Raw genomic sequence first — 12358 nt, forward strand, 5'->3', positions numbered from 1 at the left:
CTTCGGGTAGTGAAGGCATTTAAGAGCACCCTGGAGGATATGGAGGACCAGCGTAGCATTCATAGCCTGCACAGCTTGCACAGCTCCCGCAGCCACCCAGGGGGAGCACGGCCCATGTCAGACATCAGCTACATTGATGAGGATGCCAAGAGCCCTTCGCCACAGAGTGACCAGCTGCTGCCACCTCCCTCAGCGGCAGCACTGGTGGCTGCTGCCGATGTGTCATCGCCCAAGCACATCGGAGGTGGCAACGGCCGGGCTACATCTGCCCGCGAAGCTCTGCTGTTCTTACGCCGAGGACCTAGCTTGAACAGCGGCAACCACATGCCATCGTCTCTGGAGTTTGCCCCCCTCGTGGCCGAGCGCAGTAACTCTTCGGCGCCGGCAACTCCACGCTCGCCGCTCAGTGCCTCGTCGTCAAGCTCATCTTCATCGGCCTCTTCGTCAGCCGCCGCACCCGACAACAACAACCGAGCAAGCTTCTCAAACCCGCTCACGCAGGGCTACAACCTGCTGGCCGAGCCACCTGTGAGCAAGCTACACGAGACGAGCATCTGATGGAAGGGCCCTCCTACCCTCCTCCAACCTAGCAGTCTCTGGCACGGTGATGTCGCCACTCAGAGCCAGGCTCTTGCGCGGGCGTTGGAGCCGATGCTCGGTGGCACAGTCGACTCGAGGCCACTGGTGCATCACCGCGTGTAGGACATATACAGCCAGACTAGCCGGCACGTCCCTAGAAAACAACACATCGAAGGCGCTGCTTTGGCCACCCGAAAGAGGTGGGCAGGCACGCCCTTAAGTGCAGTGCATGCCACAGCAGGTGGTGACTCTTCGCTCATAAGGGCCATGGCATTGCCAGGTGCGTCTGCATGCCAGCCGCGGTTTTCTGTGTTCCTGTTTTGCGCTCAAGGACTGACCTATCTTTGAGATAAAGCTTGTGCGTGTGCATCCACCCTAGACACCGGGGTTTCGTAAGCACTTCGTTTCTCAGTGCACTATACAGCTGAACATCTGCTTATGGCCCTCAGCTCCTCACAATGGGCCTGTAGTGTTGCAGGTCAGCTCTGTGTCATCAGAGAAGCATAGGCAATGGCATGTCCGTCATTTTTTCGTCAACTTAAATACGACCGTAAGTGCTTGATTCTTTTTCCTCTAAACCAGTGGCTTCCCCATGGCCTTGATCGGTAACCGCCTCTGCCACGTTGCACAGAACTGCCGCAGCTCATTGTGTGTACCAGCGTTGAATCTAGCGATGCGCTTTTGCTTTCCCTGCGCATCCCTTGTAGCACTTATAGTGCTTGCTGCAAATTTAACCTGGAAAAATTTTGGCTCTTGACATGTGGTCGTTTTAGCTGCCGAAAGGATCAAGTTAGTTGACAGGCCTGTGCATTTCATGCATGATTGTAATATGCACTTCAGTCCACAGTTGCTGCCATTTGATAGAGAAATGTGATCAAGTTTTAGCCACCGATACCTCCATTTTCCACCATGTAGCTGCACCGTTATGCAGACATTTCAGCACTTTCCACTGAGCCTTCCCCATGGTTGTAACTACTGCAAATTCCAAAGAAAGAAATCTACCGCTCTCGTAATTAAGAGCCTAGCTACAACATTTATAAGGAATTTTCCAATACATCTATACTCTCTAGTATAGGAGACTTCCGGATATGCTTACTCAGGTAGCAGCATTGTAGACAAGAGCAGCAGTTCTTATACACAAACATTGCCACGAGACTGTGTGGTCATGTGGTCGCGTGCTAAAAAATAAAGCGAACTCGTAGGTCGCGATTGTCGCTCTCGGGCAACAGCTGTCTGTGGGCAGGTGAAGCTCTGTGGTGTTAGCTCTGGCCTCGAGGGATGTCTACTGTGCCTCGAGTGAAGCCCAGCACTGCAGCAGGGGCATGGTCTCTGGCCCACCACTGACTGCCACCACCCGATCTGCCAATTTATTGCTGTCTGTGGAGGCACTGCCAATCACCTTCCCCACTTCCCATCCCACCATTCCCCCGTGAGGACAGTCCAGCCCACTTGCCCTCCTTGTATACAGGCTGGGAAGCCCATGGATGTGTGCGCGTCTGCCCTCCAGCTGGCTCCGCCTCTCCAGCCAGGGTTCTTTGCAAGAATTCTACAACGAGAACAGCAGACATATGCATGTGAAAGGAAACAGTGCAGCCTCAAGTCTCCAGGAAGCGGGTTGGTCTCCACAGACCGCTGCTGTGTCCTGACAAAGGAGAAAGTGCGCACATCATAGCAGCGACTTCAATCGGTCCAGCATTGCCATAGCCTCTAACACCAGCGAGTTTATCCTGTGACTGTGCTCTGGACATAGTTATTTTATTTCTCTGCAGTCCTGTGTGTTAAGTGCTTACGCAGTCAGGATGTGGAGTTCCTCTGATTTTTGTTGTTTTCCTTGGACACATTCTTCGGTGAAATTTTGAGTGTTTGCATGATATTCTCGGTAGACCTTTCCTGCCTTACCCTCTCCCTTTCCTTATTGATTAACTGTGTGTTGGCTTGTATGGTCTTTGCTTGTTGCGCATCTTTTTCTGGTCGGAAGCTTCGTCATCTGTCCAGTCCAGTATTCTGCAGTTGACGTTGTCTTTGCCTTGTTTCTTGTCGACATGGGTGCCTGGACATTAGGCCAGGCCAACGCCATACTGTTTCGCTTGGCAGAGGAACCACCGTGTTGTTTCTTGTTGGATGTTGGACCTTGTGCATTGGCGCCCAAAAAGTGTGATATTTTCGAGCACACATCACAAAACGTGCACTCTAAGAACCCTCTCTTCTTTTATCTTTCCAGTGTTATTACCGAGTCTCTGTGAGGTTTGCACGTATGTACAGACGTGTGCGGGCACGTTGCTCGCATTTCGTCGGACACTGTGGAGGCCCTCCCTTATTTTGCAGCACAGTTCTCATTTGCAATGCATCTCTCTTTCTTTTGCATTGGTTGCTGTTCATAACTTTCTTCTCTCCTAGCCCCTACGCCCTCTTGTGGCAAAGGACAAACCCTGTTTAGGTGTTTCAAATGTAAGGAAGAGAACAACTGAAAGGTGGAACTGAAGTTGTCTGTTCTTCTTCTTTTTTTAAAATCCTAATTGTAGGATGTCATACTCTTGAAGATGCTGCCACTTGCCATTTTCAATTTATTTTTTAATGTTCTGCTTTCTGAGTGAGCCAACATTGCATAGTTATGCCATGGGGCCAGCACCACTAGCATAGGCTGGCCCTGAATGCTATTGCTCGCAGACCACGAGGTGTTTCAAGAAACGAATGCAATATGAAACACAAGCGAGAACACAAAAGCCTCCTCCCAGATGCATGTGGCTTGAACCCTTCATTGTGAGCACTGCTCGAACATTCATTCTCTATAATTCGTGTCCCCTTTCCCCTCCCTCTCCAGCTTTCATGCACACCTGAAATAACTCCATAGCTTTCATGCACTGATTTCAAGGCAGCTCCCACAGAGGCACGATTTACTAGGATACACCAATCCTATTGCTTGGATTAACATAGCATCTGTTGTATTCGTAATGCTATTTGCAGAGATGCAATTCTCTGCCAATGAGGTATCTGCCATTCTCATGGGGAAAGTGAACAAGCATTGGAGGGAGTAAGAACAAAAACTGAAATGGGCGATGAGAACTTACCACACATGGCCTGCGTTCAAACTTTTCTAGCTTTGTAGTAGGCGGTGCCGTCTGGTATGTGCACACTCTTGCGCACCTTGTGCGTGCGACATATAGGGTGCCATTGTTTCCTTTACACACGAATGCTCTTGCTGCTCGGTGTAGGGTGTAGTCATGCATTTATGGCATGCAACAGTGGATGCAGCAGTGTGGGCAGGAAGTGCTGACAAGGAGACAGATATGCAACTTGCGCGAATTGTCTCCTGCCATGACGCGTGGTATGTTATTGCATGTCAGTGTGAGTGTCCTTTTCTTTTACTCCCTTCTGCACTTAGTGTCAGGCTCCTTTGGGCTGTGAACCAAAGCATAGCGCATCTATCTTTCTTGGTGGTTTTACATTTCACCGCAGTGATGTCCCATAAAAGTACTGGCCAGGGCCAAAAATACTATGTGCATCTTTCTGCTGCTGCATAGTTCACACTGAGACAGCTTAGCTACATAGAGATCGAGGGCAGGCTTAAGTTCACAAGTCTTAGAAAACATTGTAAGGCTAGACTAAGTGGGAACACTCAAATTTTATTCGGAGTTGCAGGTAGGAAAGAGCAAAGCCATTGACAGTGCTGTTCCAGCTGTTGACATCAGTTTGTGGGGATGCTGGTGGCGGGGCATGCTTGATTGGTTGAGTCCCAACTTGGACAGCTCATTAGCGTGCTCATGCCTGCACCCTAATTGCTGTACAGCTCTGTTAAGCTAACCTAACGCACTGTGCTAGCCCTAATGTGCTAGTCTTTGCAGGTCTACTGCCCTCGGTTAAACCCGAGTCCCTTGAGCCTTTCCTGGTCCATAGTTCTTTTGTGGGCGCCTAACTTTTTGCCGTCAGTGACCACATATACAGCAGCACATTTGCCTGGAGCAGCAAAGATGACAGTGCTTTAGCGTTCGACATCGTGGTCATTCTTGCATCCTTGAGTCGCACATATTGTTGCAACAGAACAAGCTTTTTTGTTCTTCCTCCATGAAAGGCTTCTTGACAGTGTTACATTTAATGCGCTGGATGTCCCCCTAATGTCTTGTATGGGTGATTGGCTTTGCAGTGAGAGAATCAAGTACCAGTCTTCCTGTAACTTTGGGTGTTGGCCAGAGCAGTTCTTTTGGCAATGATTGTTAGCGAAGCAGAGTTGCCATGCTGCCCGTACCTACTCGATCATGTTGACCTCTGTTCTCTCCTGTCCCTCACCATTGTTATCATGGCTGCTGTTCAGGCACGTGTTGCTTTTGTATGCACATTCACGGACTGACAAACGTGCACACCTTGTTTACCTTTGCTCTAGGAGGGGTCGCGTTTATGGGGGTCTCTTTTCATTTTTTCCTCCAGATATTCTATGTGTGTTTGCATCTTGGTGGTCACAGAGCACGAACAAACAATATAGACATGTAGGCAGGCCAGTGTGAACTTTAGAAATGAGTACAAATATTCTGTTTCCACTTTGCTCTATCGCGGAATTTCCGCGGCACCTGCACGTTGTTGTGGGGAGAAAAGGTCAGTAAAGAAGCAAGAAATGTTTATGGGGAAGGGTGGTGAAGTGGCTAAAGGAAGCAGAAAAAGGGCTTTTCAAAAGGTTGGTTGACTTTGGTGAGTAGTGTAGGGCTCTCTTCCTAACCAAGCCCCAGCGCCCGTCAACGGCCCCTACCACAACACCCCATGCCTTGCCAACCTACGCACGATGTCTATATGCTCTTGTGTGACTGGAGAAGTATGTGCATGCGCAATTAACTGGCATTTAGCTTTGAACAAGGAGGATACCACTATTCTGCTTGCAACGGCGACAGGTGGGGTTTGCGCGCAGCTTTCTTCTCGTAGCCGAAGCAGTATACCATAGCTGGCTAGCTTGTGTTTTCAAACACAGACTTAGAGGAACTTGTGAGAATAACTTCTTCGTCTTTTGCAGAAGCTCTTGCATATGAAGCAATACCTTAGCATCATTGTGAGATATTTTTGTTTTTCTTTGTTTTTTGTTTTGCCGTGGTGGTGGCTCTGGGAGAGGAATGGGGAGCTTGGAACCATTTCTGACTCTTTATGTCTCACTGCCCGTCAAGAGAGCACACAAAACTTGGACTTATGTTTGTTTGTTGGTTGGTCAATCTGTGAATTTTATGAGAGAGAGCACAAGAGCGTCCGTTGGGACGCATCTTACTGTATGGTGGCGTTATGAGATGTGACATATTTTTTAATGAAGGGCTCATTGCAACTGGTCACAAGGTATGATGGTGTGTGTAGTCAGGTATTTTGCTCTTTACAAATACTCCCGTTATTATCATTTTCGAAACCTCTAACAGACTGCCTGTTCAAGTCTTCACACAAGTTATTGGCGCGTTGGTGGATTGTTACAGATGCCTTGTTATAAAGTTGTTCTATTGTGTGCAGAGGAGACTTGCTGCATTTCTCGCAAACCGTTTTCTTGCGAGACTTCTTGCGTTTAGTGTAAATAAGGAGTCACGGAGCTGTAATCTAGCCAATGTTTCACTCTGACAAAGAGCAAAATGAACATGGTGGAAGGAAAGCCCTTGTTTCTCTGTTTTCTTTCCTGTGGTTAAGCAAGCGAAGGGAAACCTGATGTACAAAAGAGGTGATCAAGTGCAGCTCTGTACAGGAGGTACAATAGAACGGTATATTAAACTGGAGATCCTGGAAAACTCTGACACCAAATGGCCGTCCTTCTTTCCTTCCGGTCACTGCGTGACGGGAAGATATTCTTTTTCTCAGACCTGAACGTCGTATATATAGCAAAACATATGTGGAGGTAAGCCACTGAATATGGGCTTTGCAACATGAAACCTACAAATGGCCTAAAGACACCAGATAATATGGGCTAAGAGAAATGAAATATCTGCAGCCCTTGCTGCCCAGTATCATAGCGAGCTGATTGAATGCAGTTGCTATGCAAGAAAAACCACCAACTGTCAGGCTGTGGAGCTGGGGCCATGCCTGTTCTGCTTTTTGCTTACATTACTGACCTGCAACGTGGCAATCTCTCGGTTGCTGCTGCTAAAGGACCTCTTGCCATGGGTACTTGGCAAGAGCTTGTTTATATATATATATATATATATATATATATATATATATATATATATATATATTATTGCCTTTGATGTCGCAGAATGACATTAATGGCATCTACAACACTTTGCTGCTGAGCAAAATGTGACGAATTCGGTTCCCAGCCATGATAGCCATACTCTGATTGAGCAGTAAAGTAAAAATGTCATTTATTGTGGCGACTTGTCAGATGAGATTTCAGCACACATAGAAACTAACCTGGAGTGCACTCGTTGACCCCCATAATTTTGGGATGTTAAAACCAGTCAATCACTAAAGGAACCAGTAAACAATAATCTACACAGTTCCTGTGGCTGCCTTCGGTCATTATTACAGAATGTGTTACCGTTCTTCATATATCACTCGCATTCTGTTGTTGCACAGTATGTGATATTACAAAGGAAAGTCGCTATCATGCTTTAGCACCATAATAGAAACAGTAGCTTTGGATGGTGCTATATTTGGTGACATAACTGACATACGTCTGTGAACCTGGAGACTAATGATGAACGAAGCATGATCACTCGCATCAACATTGTTTATTTCGATATCAATAGTGTTCAGTACGAGCATATGAATGACCCACCATGTCTCGTGCTAACCTTGTGCCAAGAGTTCCTGCAATGGAATCGCTAAAAGTGAAAGAAAAGAAAAACTATATGCATGCAGTATAAAGATAAACTTATATATCTGCGACGTGAAAAGCAAGACTAAATTAAATTCTTCTTTAGCTTGTCATTCTTGACGTCATTGACTGGCACAGCCACTGGAGCCTCAGGAATGATAAAAACTCCGCTTCCCATAGAGACAGAGAACTCAGCAGCAGGTTTGTGGAGAATACGTAAGGATTCACAGAAATGTGAAATACGCTGGTCTTTGGCAAAGCTGAAAGCCATCTTGGCTGCCCACATTTCGGCACCGGTACTCTGCACATGACGAGGTGGTCGTACAAATCGTGTTGTGAAAATGCGCACGTCACTTGTTGACCTAGTGATTCTGGATGCAAATAAGCTGAAAGGGTGAATTACTCCGCAAGCACCTCCCCCCTCCCCTTTTTTTTTCTCTTCACAAAATTGTTGGTAAAGGACAGCCACCAGGACCACCACCACGGGTGGGGTCAAGTTTTTTTTGCTGGAAAGGGTTGTTTGAACAAAAGTGCGCCTCTGTCAGCTCGTCTTGGCTGGGTTAACACTGACCCCCCTCCCGATGCTATTTCCCAAGGTGATTGGAGGAGAGTTGCAGGATCGATTGATTCCAGTTCCCTACAGCAAGAGTGCAACAGATCAAGCTGTAAGACTCTTTCAGCTGTTGGAAACCCTTTTTTCTTTGTCCTGCACCTTGTGCCTGCTGCGTTGTCCATATTTATAATTTTTGAAAGCATTTTTTTTAGCTCTGTAGTACTTAATTTGTATGTAGTGACAGAATGTCTACTAACAGCCCTTTGTATTGGCGGATGTGCCTGTGATTTCCTGTGGGGTGTTGACAAGTTTTCAGAAACGCTTCTCCATTGGCACCTTTCATTCTTGCTGTGTCATCTCTTTATGAGCTGTTTGCACCATTATTTAGCCTCGTTTCTCTGGCTCTATTCGCTGATTTCGTATAGGCTAGAATGAGTCACCTATGGAACCAGGCACATCGGCCTCTTTTGGTTTATTTGTATGTTTTTTCTTCTTTTTTTTGTAGAATGTCACTGAGCTGCATGTGTCAGCTAGTGTTTGGTTTCTGGCCGCTGGTGGTGTTAGTATCTCTTGTGCAGTGACAGTGAAATATTTTTTATTGGTGTGATGTGTAGTGCTGTTAGATGTCTTCCCTGCAGCATTTTGGCTTGGCGGTATGCAGTAAACACTGGAGCGACGCACAGATCACATGGCTGCTAGCGGGGCCACTAATAAGCGGTCTCTAAGGCATGGTTAAAGAAGCTCCTTGCATTTTGTAGAACTCATTGCCATGCACTACAAAGATATCGGCAGGCCTATGATAAACCAGCAATTATAAACAATGGCCATCGTTTCATCTTATGTTGACAGAAATTAGTGCCCACTAAATGTTGCCCTGATAAGAGAGCAAGGTATAAATAGCTTTCCCAGTTCAACTGCATTCTTATGTGCAATAAAATTTCACAAAAAGGTAGAATTTCCTGGCACATTTCATTTGGTGCCATGTTTAGATGCAGTACTTGTCTGTTTCCTTCAGGATAATTGAGAGTCTCCGGTGACACCAGATGTAAAACTTTTTTTCATCGGAAGAAATAGTGCCAGTCTATTTTAGGAGGATGAACTGCTTTTCATGGAGACAATAGAATGCAGAGTGGACTTACTGTGCTAGGTACTGGATAACGTGTTTTAAAATTTTGAATACTAAACATCCTTAAGTTACTAGAAGAGCCATGTTCACCTAGCTTTATTATCTACACATTATTGGGTAACCGACGTGCAGGCCTTTTTTTGAGAGGCATGAATTGGACTTGAGGCATAAATTTCTGTGCTTTTCGTCTCATTCAAACCACAATGCACAGGGAAGGCTATGCATAGGGCAGGTTGTCCTTGAGTTTGCTTTGTTTGTGTGTCATTCAATTTTGGGAGCAAGAATATCATCGTAAGCCTATGTTCAGCGATGCTTTGCCTCACAATTTGCTAACGTCAGTGCAGTGGTGAACCTAGGTGCGTCTCTGAACAATGATCAAAATGGTTAAACCTTGGTCTGTGCTCCCCATCACCATTTGTGAGCAAACACAAATTGGTGGCACCCACATATATGTTCTGCGTTAGCAGTTTGTGCTTGGTATGAACTTGGGCTGTGTGGCTTTTCTCCCAATTTTTACCCTGGGCTGTTTAGTTGTGAAGTACTAACTGCTTGCATTTGCTTCTCTAAGCTTGGTTCTGCACAGTGTGGGAGTGGTGGTGTTCTTTTGTAGCGTAGCTGCATTTTGTTGCCTTATTGCTTTGTTCAGTGACTGGTGCCTAATGAGTTGCTTCTGTTCTTTTTTTTTGTTGTTTGTTGTTGTTGTCTTATACTTCATTGCAAACGTGAGCATAAATGGTCATGGCAAGCAGTTAGCATTTGTTTCATTTCCGTATTTCCTTTGTTGGACAGAAAGCAGAATCACAAAAGAAATGTGTATATATAAAAACAAACAAAAAAAAGTGGCAGCTGGTGTTGTGCACATGAATGACACGTAAGCCATAAGTTGTAGTTTTGTTGTTTAGAGCAGGGGTGTTCAAAGTGTCGCCTGTGGCCTTCCCGGTAAGTGACTGGGTTTTCTTGAGCATGGCTTTGTTTTGAGCAGTACCTCAGTGCCTCGATGCTTACACTAGAAAGGGCTTCACTTTGAATACCTCTGACCTACAACTATGTCGTCGCCTCAAACGCTGCTCAACTAACAAGAGCATGGCCTTGCTTACACCTTACACTGGCAAAATTACTATTTACTCAAACCTGATCAATTTGTTAAGTCTCGCTGTTTGTTCTCTTGTGTGCAGTAGCTGCATGTTGTTGGGAATGCTGACTGGAGCGTTTTTTTTTTTTTTTTTTCTTATGATCACAGTACTCGCTCTGTTGTAACTTGTGGCAGATAAAGCATTCACATGTGTTGGCAAGTCGAGCAAGTCTATGTTAACACAGAGCCTGCACCTAAATCAAAATTTAGTAAGTGAAACTGGAAATCTTGTGAAGCACATAGAAGACACATCCTTTCTTTTTCGGGCAAGATGACCATGTGGGACACCATTGTTGCACGAGCATTACATAACTGAGCTTGCTTTCACACAATACACTACATAATACATTAGGAAAAGTGTGCTTGACGTAGTTGCACTGCACACTTAAATTTTAGTGCAGTGTTCCTGGGCAGCGCAAAATTCTGAACTTGTTTATCTTCCCAGGAATGAAATGTAATATGACCATGATTTCTTGATGTCTTCAAGACTTGTAATGTTGATGAGACTGAGGAGAAATCCTAATTCACATAGTGCAGAGCACACTCTCACAGCTTCATTCTTGCATTGAGATGAAGCTTAAATAGCAAAGAAAAGTTGCTACTTATTGTATTAATAAAAGGAAAATGTAAAGGCAAAAACGTGACACATATAACTTTACAGCCCAGCATGAGCTTTGACACCTTGCATTTGTTGCGGAGCATGTCACTGGAAATGTTGCATTCAGTGTCGGTTTACAAGTTGGTCTGACGTGCTTGAGAGATAACAAAAATGCTTGGTAGCTTGCTTTTTATGAGCTCATGGCTGCCAGAGTCTCATGATGACTGGGAAAAGCATGAACTGTTTGACAGGTCATTCGTGATCATTGGGAACTGTGCATTTTCTCTGTATCAAAAGCAGAACCCTGGTTGCTCGGGATGTTGACAAGTTCTATGTGCAAGATACAATCTTTGGAACCATGGCTTACTTAACTTTGAGCTTCTGACATTGGTTCAAGATTCCTGCATCACCAGTTTCCTTATCTTTAGCAGTTATTTACATTTGGAGCTTTATGCATTGCTAATGGAGGATGGCTAAAAAAACAATAATGTGCAACTGTGCTGGAAGTAAATACCAACCTGAAACGTTGCTTGAGAATGAGATCTTGTTTGCAGGACTTGTGATGGCATAGACTTTCTGTACCTTGCATTGGCCATATTAGTGCTCGTTGTTTCAGCTTGCAGTTTAGGCGACATTTGCATTGTGCAGAAAACCTACTTGCATTGTGCACGGCTTGAACTAGTACCTTCCCTCAGAACCACTTTCTGTCAGCTGATTGTGCAGCTAGTTGCGCAAAGGACAGTTGCAGAATTTGCAATTCGGGCTAATCTGTGCTTTTAACACATTGACACGCATCGCACTTAGAATGGTAGCTGACATGCTTTTGGCGAGACTAGCTATCTACAAAGTGCAATTTGCTTGTGGCAGAAGTTTGAACTATCATCTGGCCACTTGTTGCACTTGGTTGGCTGATTGCTGTTTGTAAGTCTAGTGAGTAATGGCATCATTCCTCAAGCGAGCTCTGCTACACCATCAGCTACATCTATCTCGCCTTGGTTCCAAGTAATTCTATTTTTTTCTTTGTTTTGTATTGTCCCTTGATATTTACTTCAATTCGACAACTGCTGTCCTAAATAAATTTTGAATTACTTGGTTATTCATCCTACCGCATTTACAAGCTAGCTTCAGTAGCCAGAGGGCTAATATGTTAATATTTTACTACTTTGCCACTGCCATAATTATTGGCCACAATTACCCACACTTGCAAGCAACAAATGTTGTTGTCCAGCCATGTTTTCTAACTAGGTTGCTCAATTTGTAAACGTTCTCGATAACCATGCAATAGTGCATTCATACTCAGTGTATTGCTGCGAGCTTTCAGACTGTCAGTTCACCTACTAGCATGTGCTTGTGCATATGAACTTCAATTGTTAACCAACATTGTACTTGTTCGAGCGTTGCAGACAGCTTGGGAAGATTGAATACTAACACGAAGATTGATTACCACCTGATACTCACACTACCGTCCTTTCTCCCTAACACCAACACTACCACTGGCTTTTTCCTATATATGTACATATCATATAAAAAAAAATGTACAGATTGTAAAGCAGGTGTGGTAAAGATCAAGTTGGAATCAATTTCTTGTGCATTTTTCACCA

General features: G+C 45.0%; 1 protein-coding gene and 1 long non-coding RNA gene across 17 annotated transcripts in view; one reads left to right on the top strand and one right to left on the bottom strand.

The window, feature by feature from the left end:
- The window catches only part of LOC119460722 (plasma membrane calcium-transporting ATPase 2), a 336648-nt gene that overhangs the window by 314312 nt on the left and 9978 nt on the right, over positions 1 to 12358 (top strand). For 12 of the 16 annotated variants that reach the window (XM_049673149.1, XM_049673159.1, XM_049673158.1 and 9 more), the window contains one exon: positions 1 to 6322. The exons of 2 other annotated variants lie outside the window; for them this stretch is intronic. In XM_049673149.1, the coding sequence (XP_049529106.1) occupies positions 1 to 558 (558 nt within the window). In that variant the 3' untranslated portion in view covers positions 559 to 6322. Of the gene's footprint in view, positions 6323 to 7944; positions 8014 to 12358 lie in introns of those variants that run through there. 2 more of the 16 variants (XM_049673162.1, XM_049673163.1) reach the window with 1 other exon arrangement.
- LOC125947799 (uncharacterized) overlaps positions 1 to 12358 on the bottom strand; it is a 32590-nt gene that overhangs the window by 16872 nt on the left and 3360 nt on the right. The gene's annotated exons all lie outside the window — the stretch shown is intronic.

The sequence above is a fragment of the Dermacentor silvarum genome, chromosome 8, assembly GCF_013339745.2.
Source record: "Dermacentor silvarum isolate Dsil-2018 chromosome 8, BIME_Dsil_1.4, whole genome shotgun sequence".
NCBI lineage: Eukaryota > Metazoa > Arthropoda > Arachnida > Ixodida > Ixodidae > Dermacentor > Dermacentor silvarum.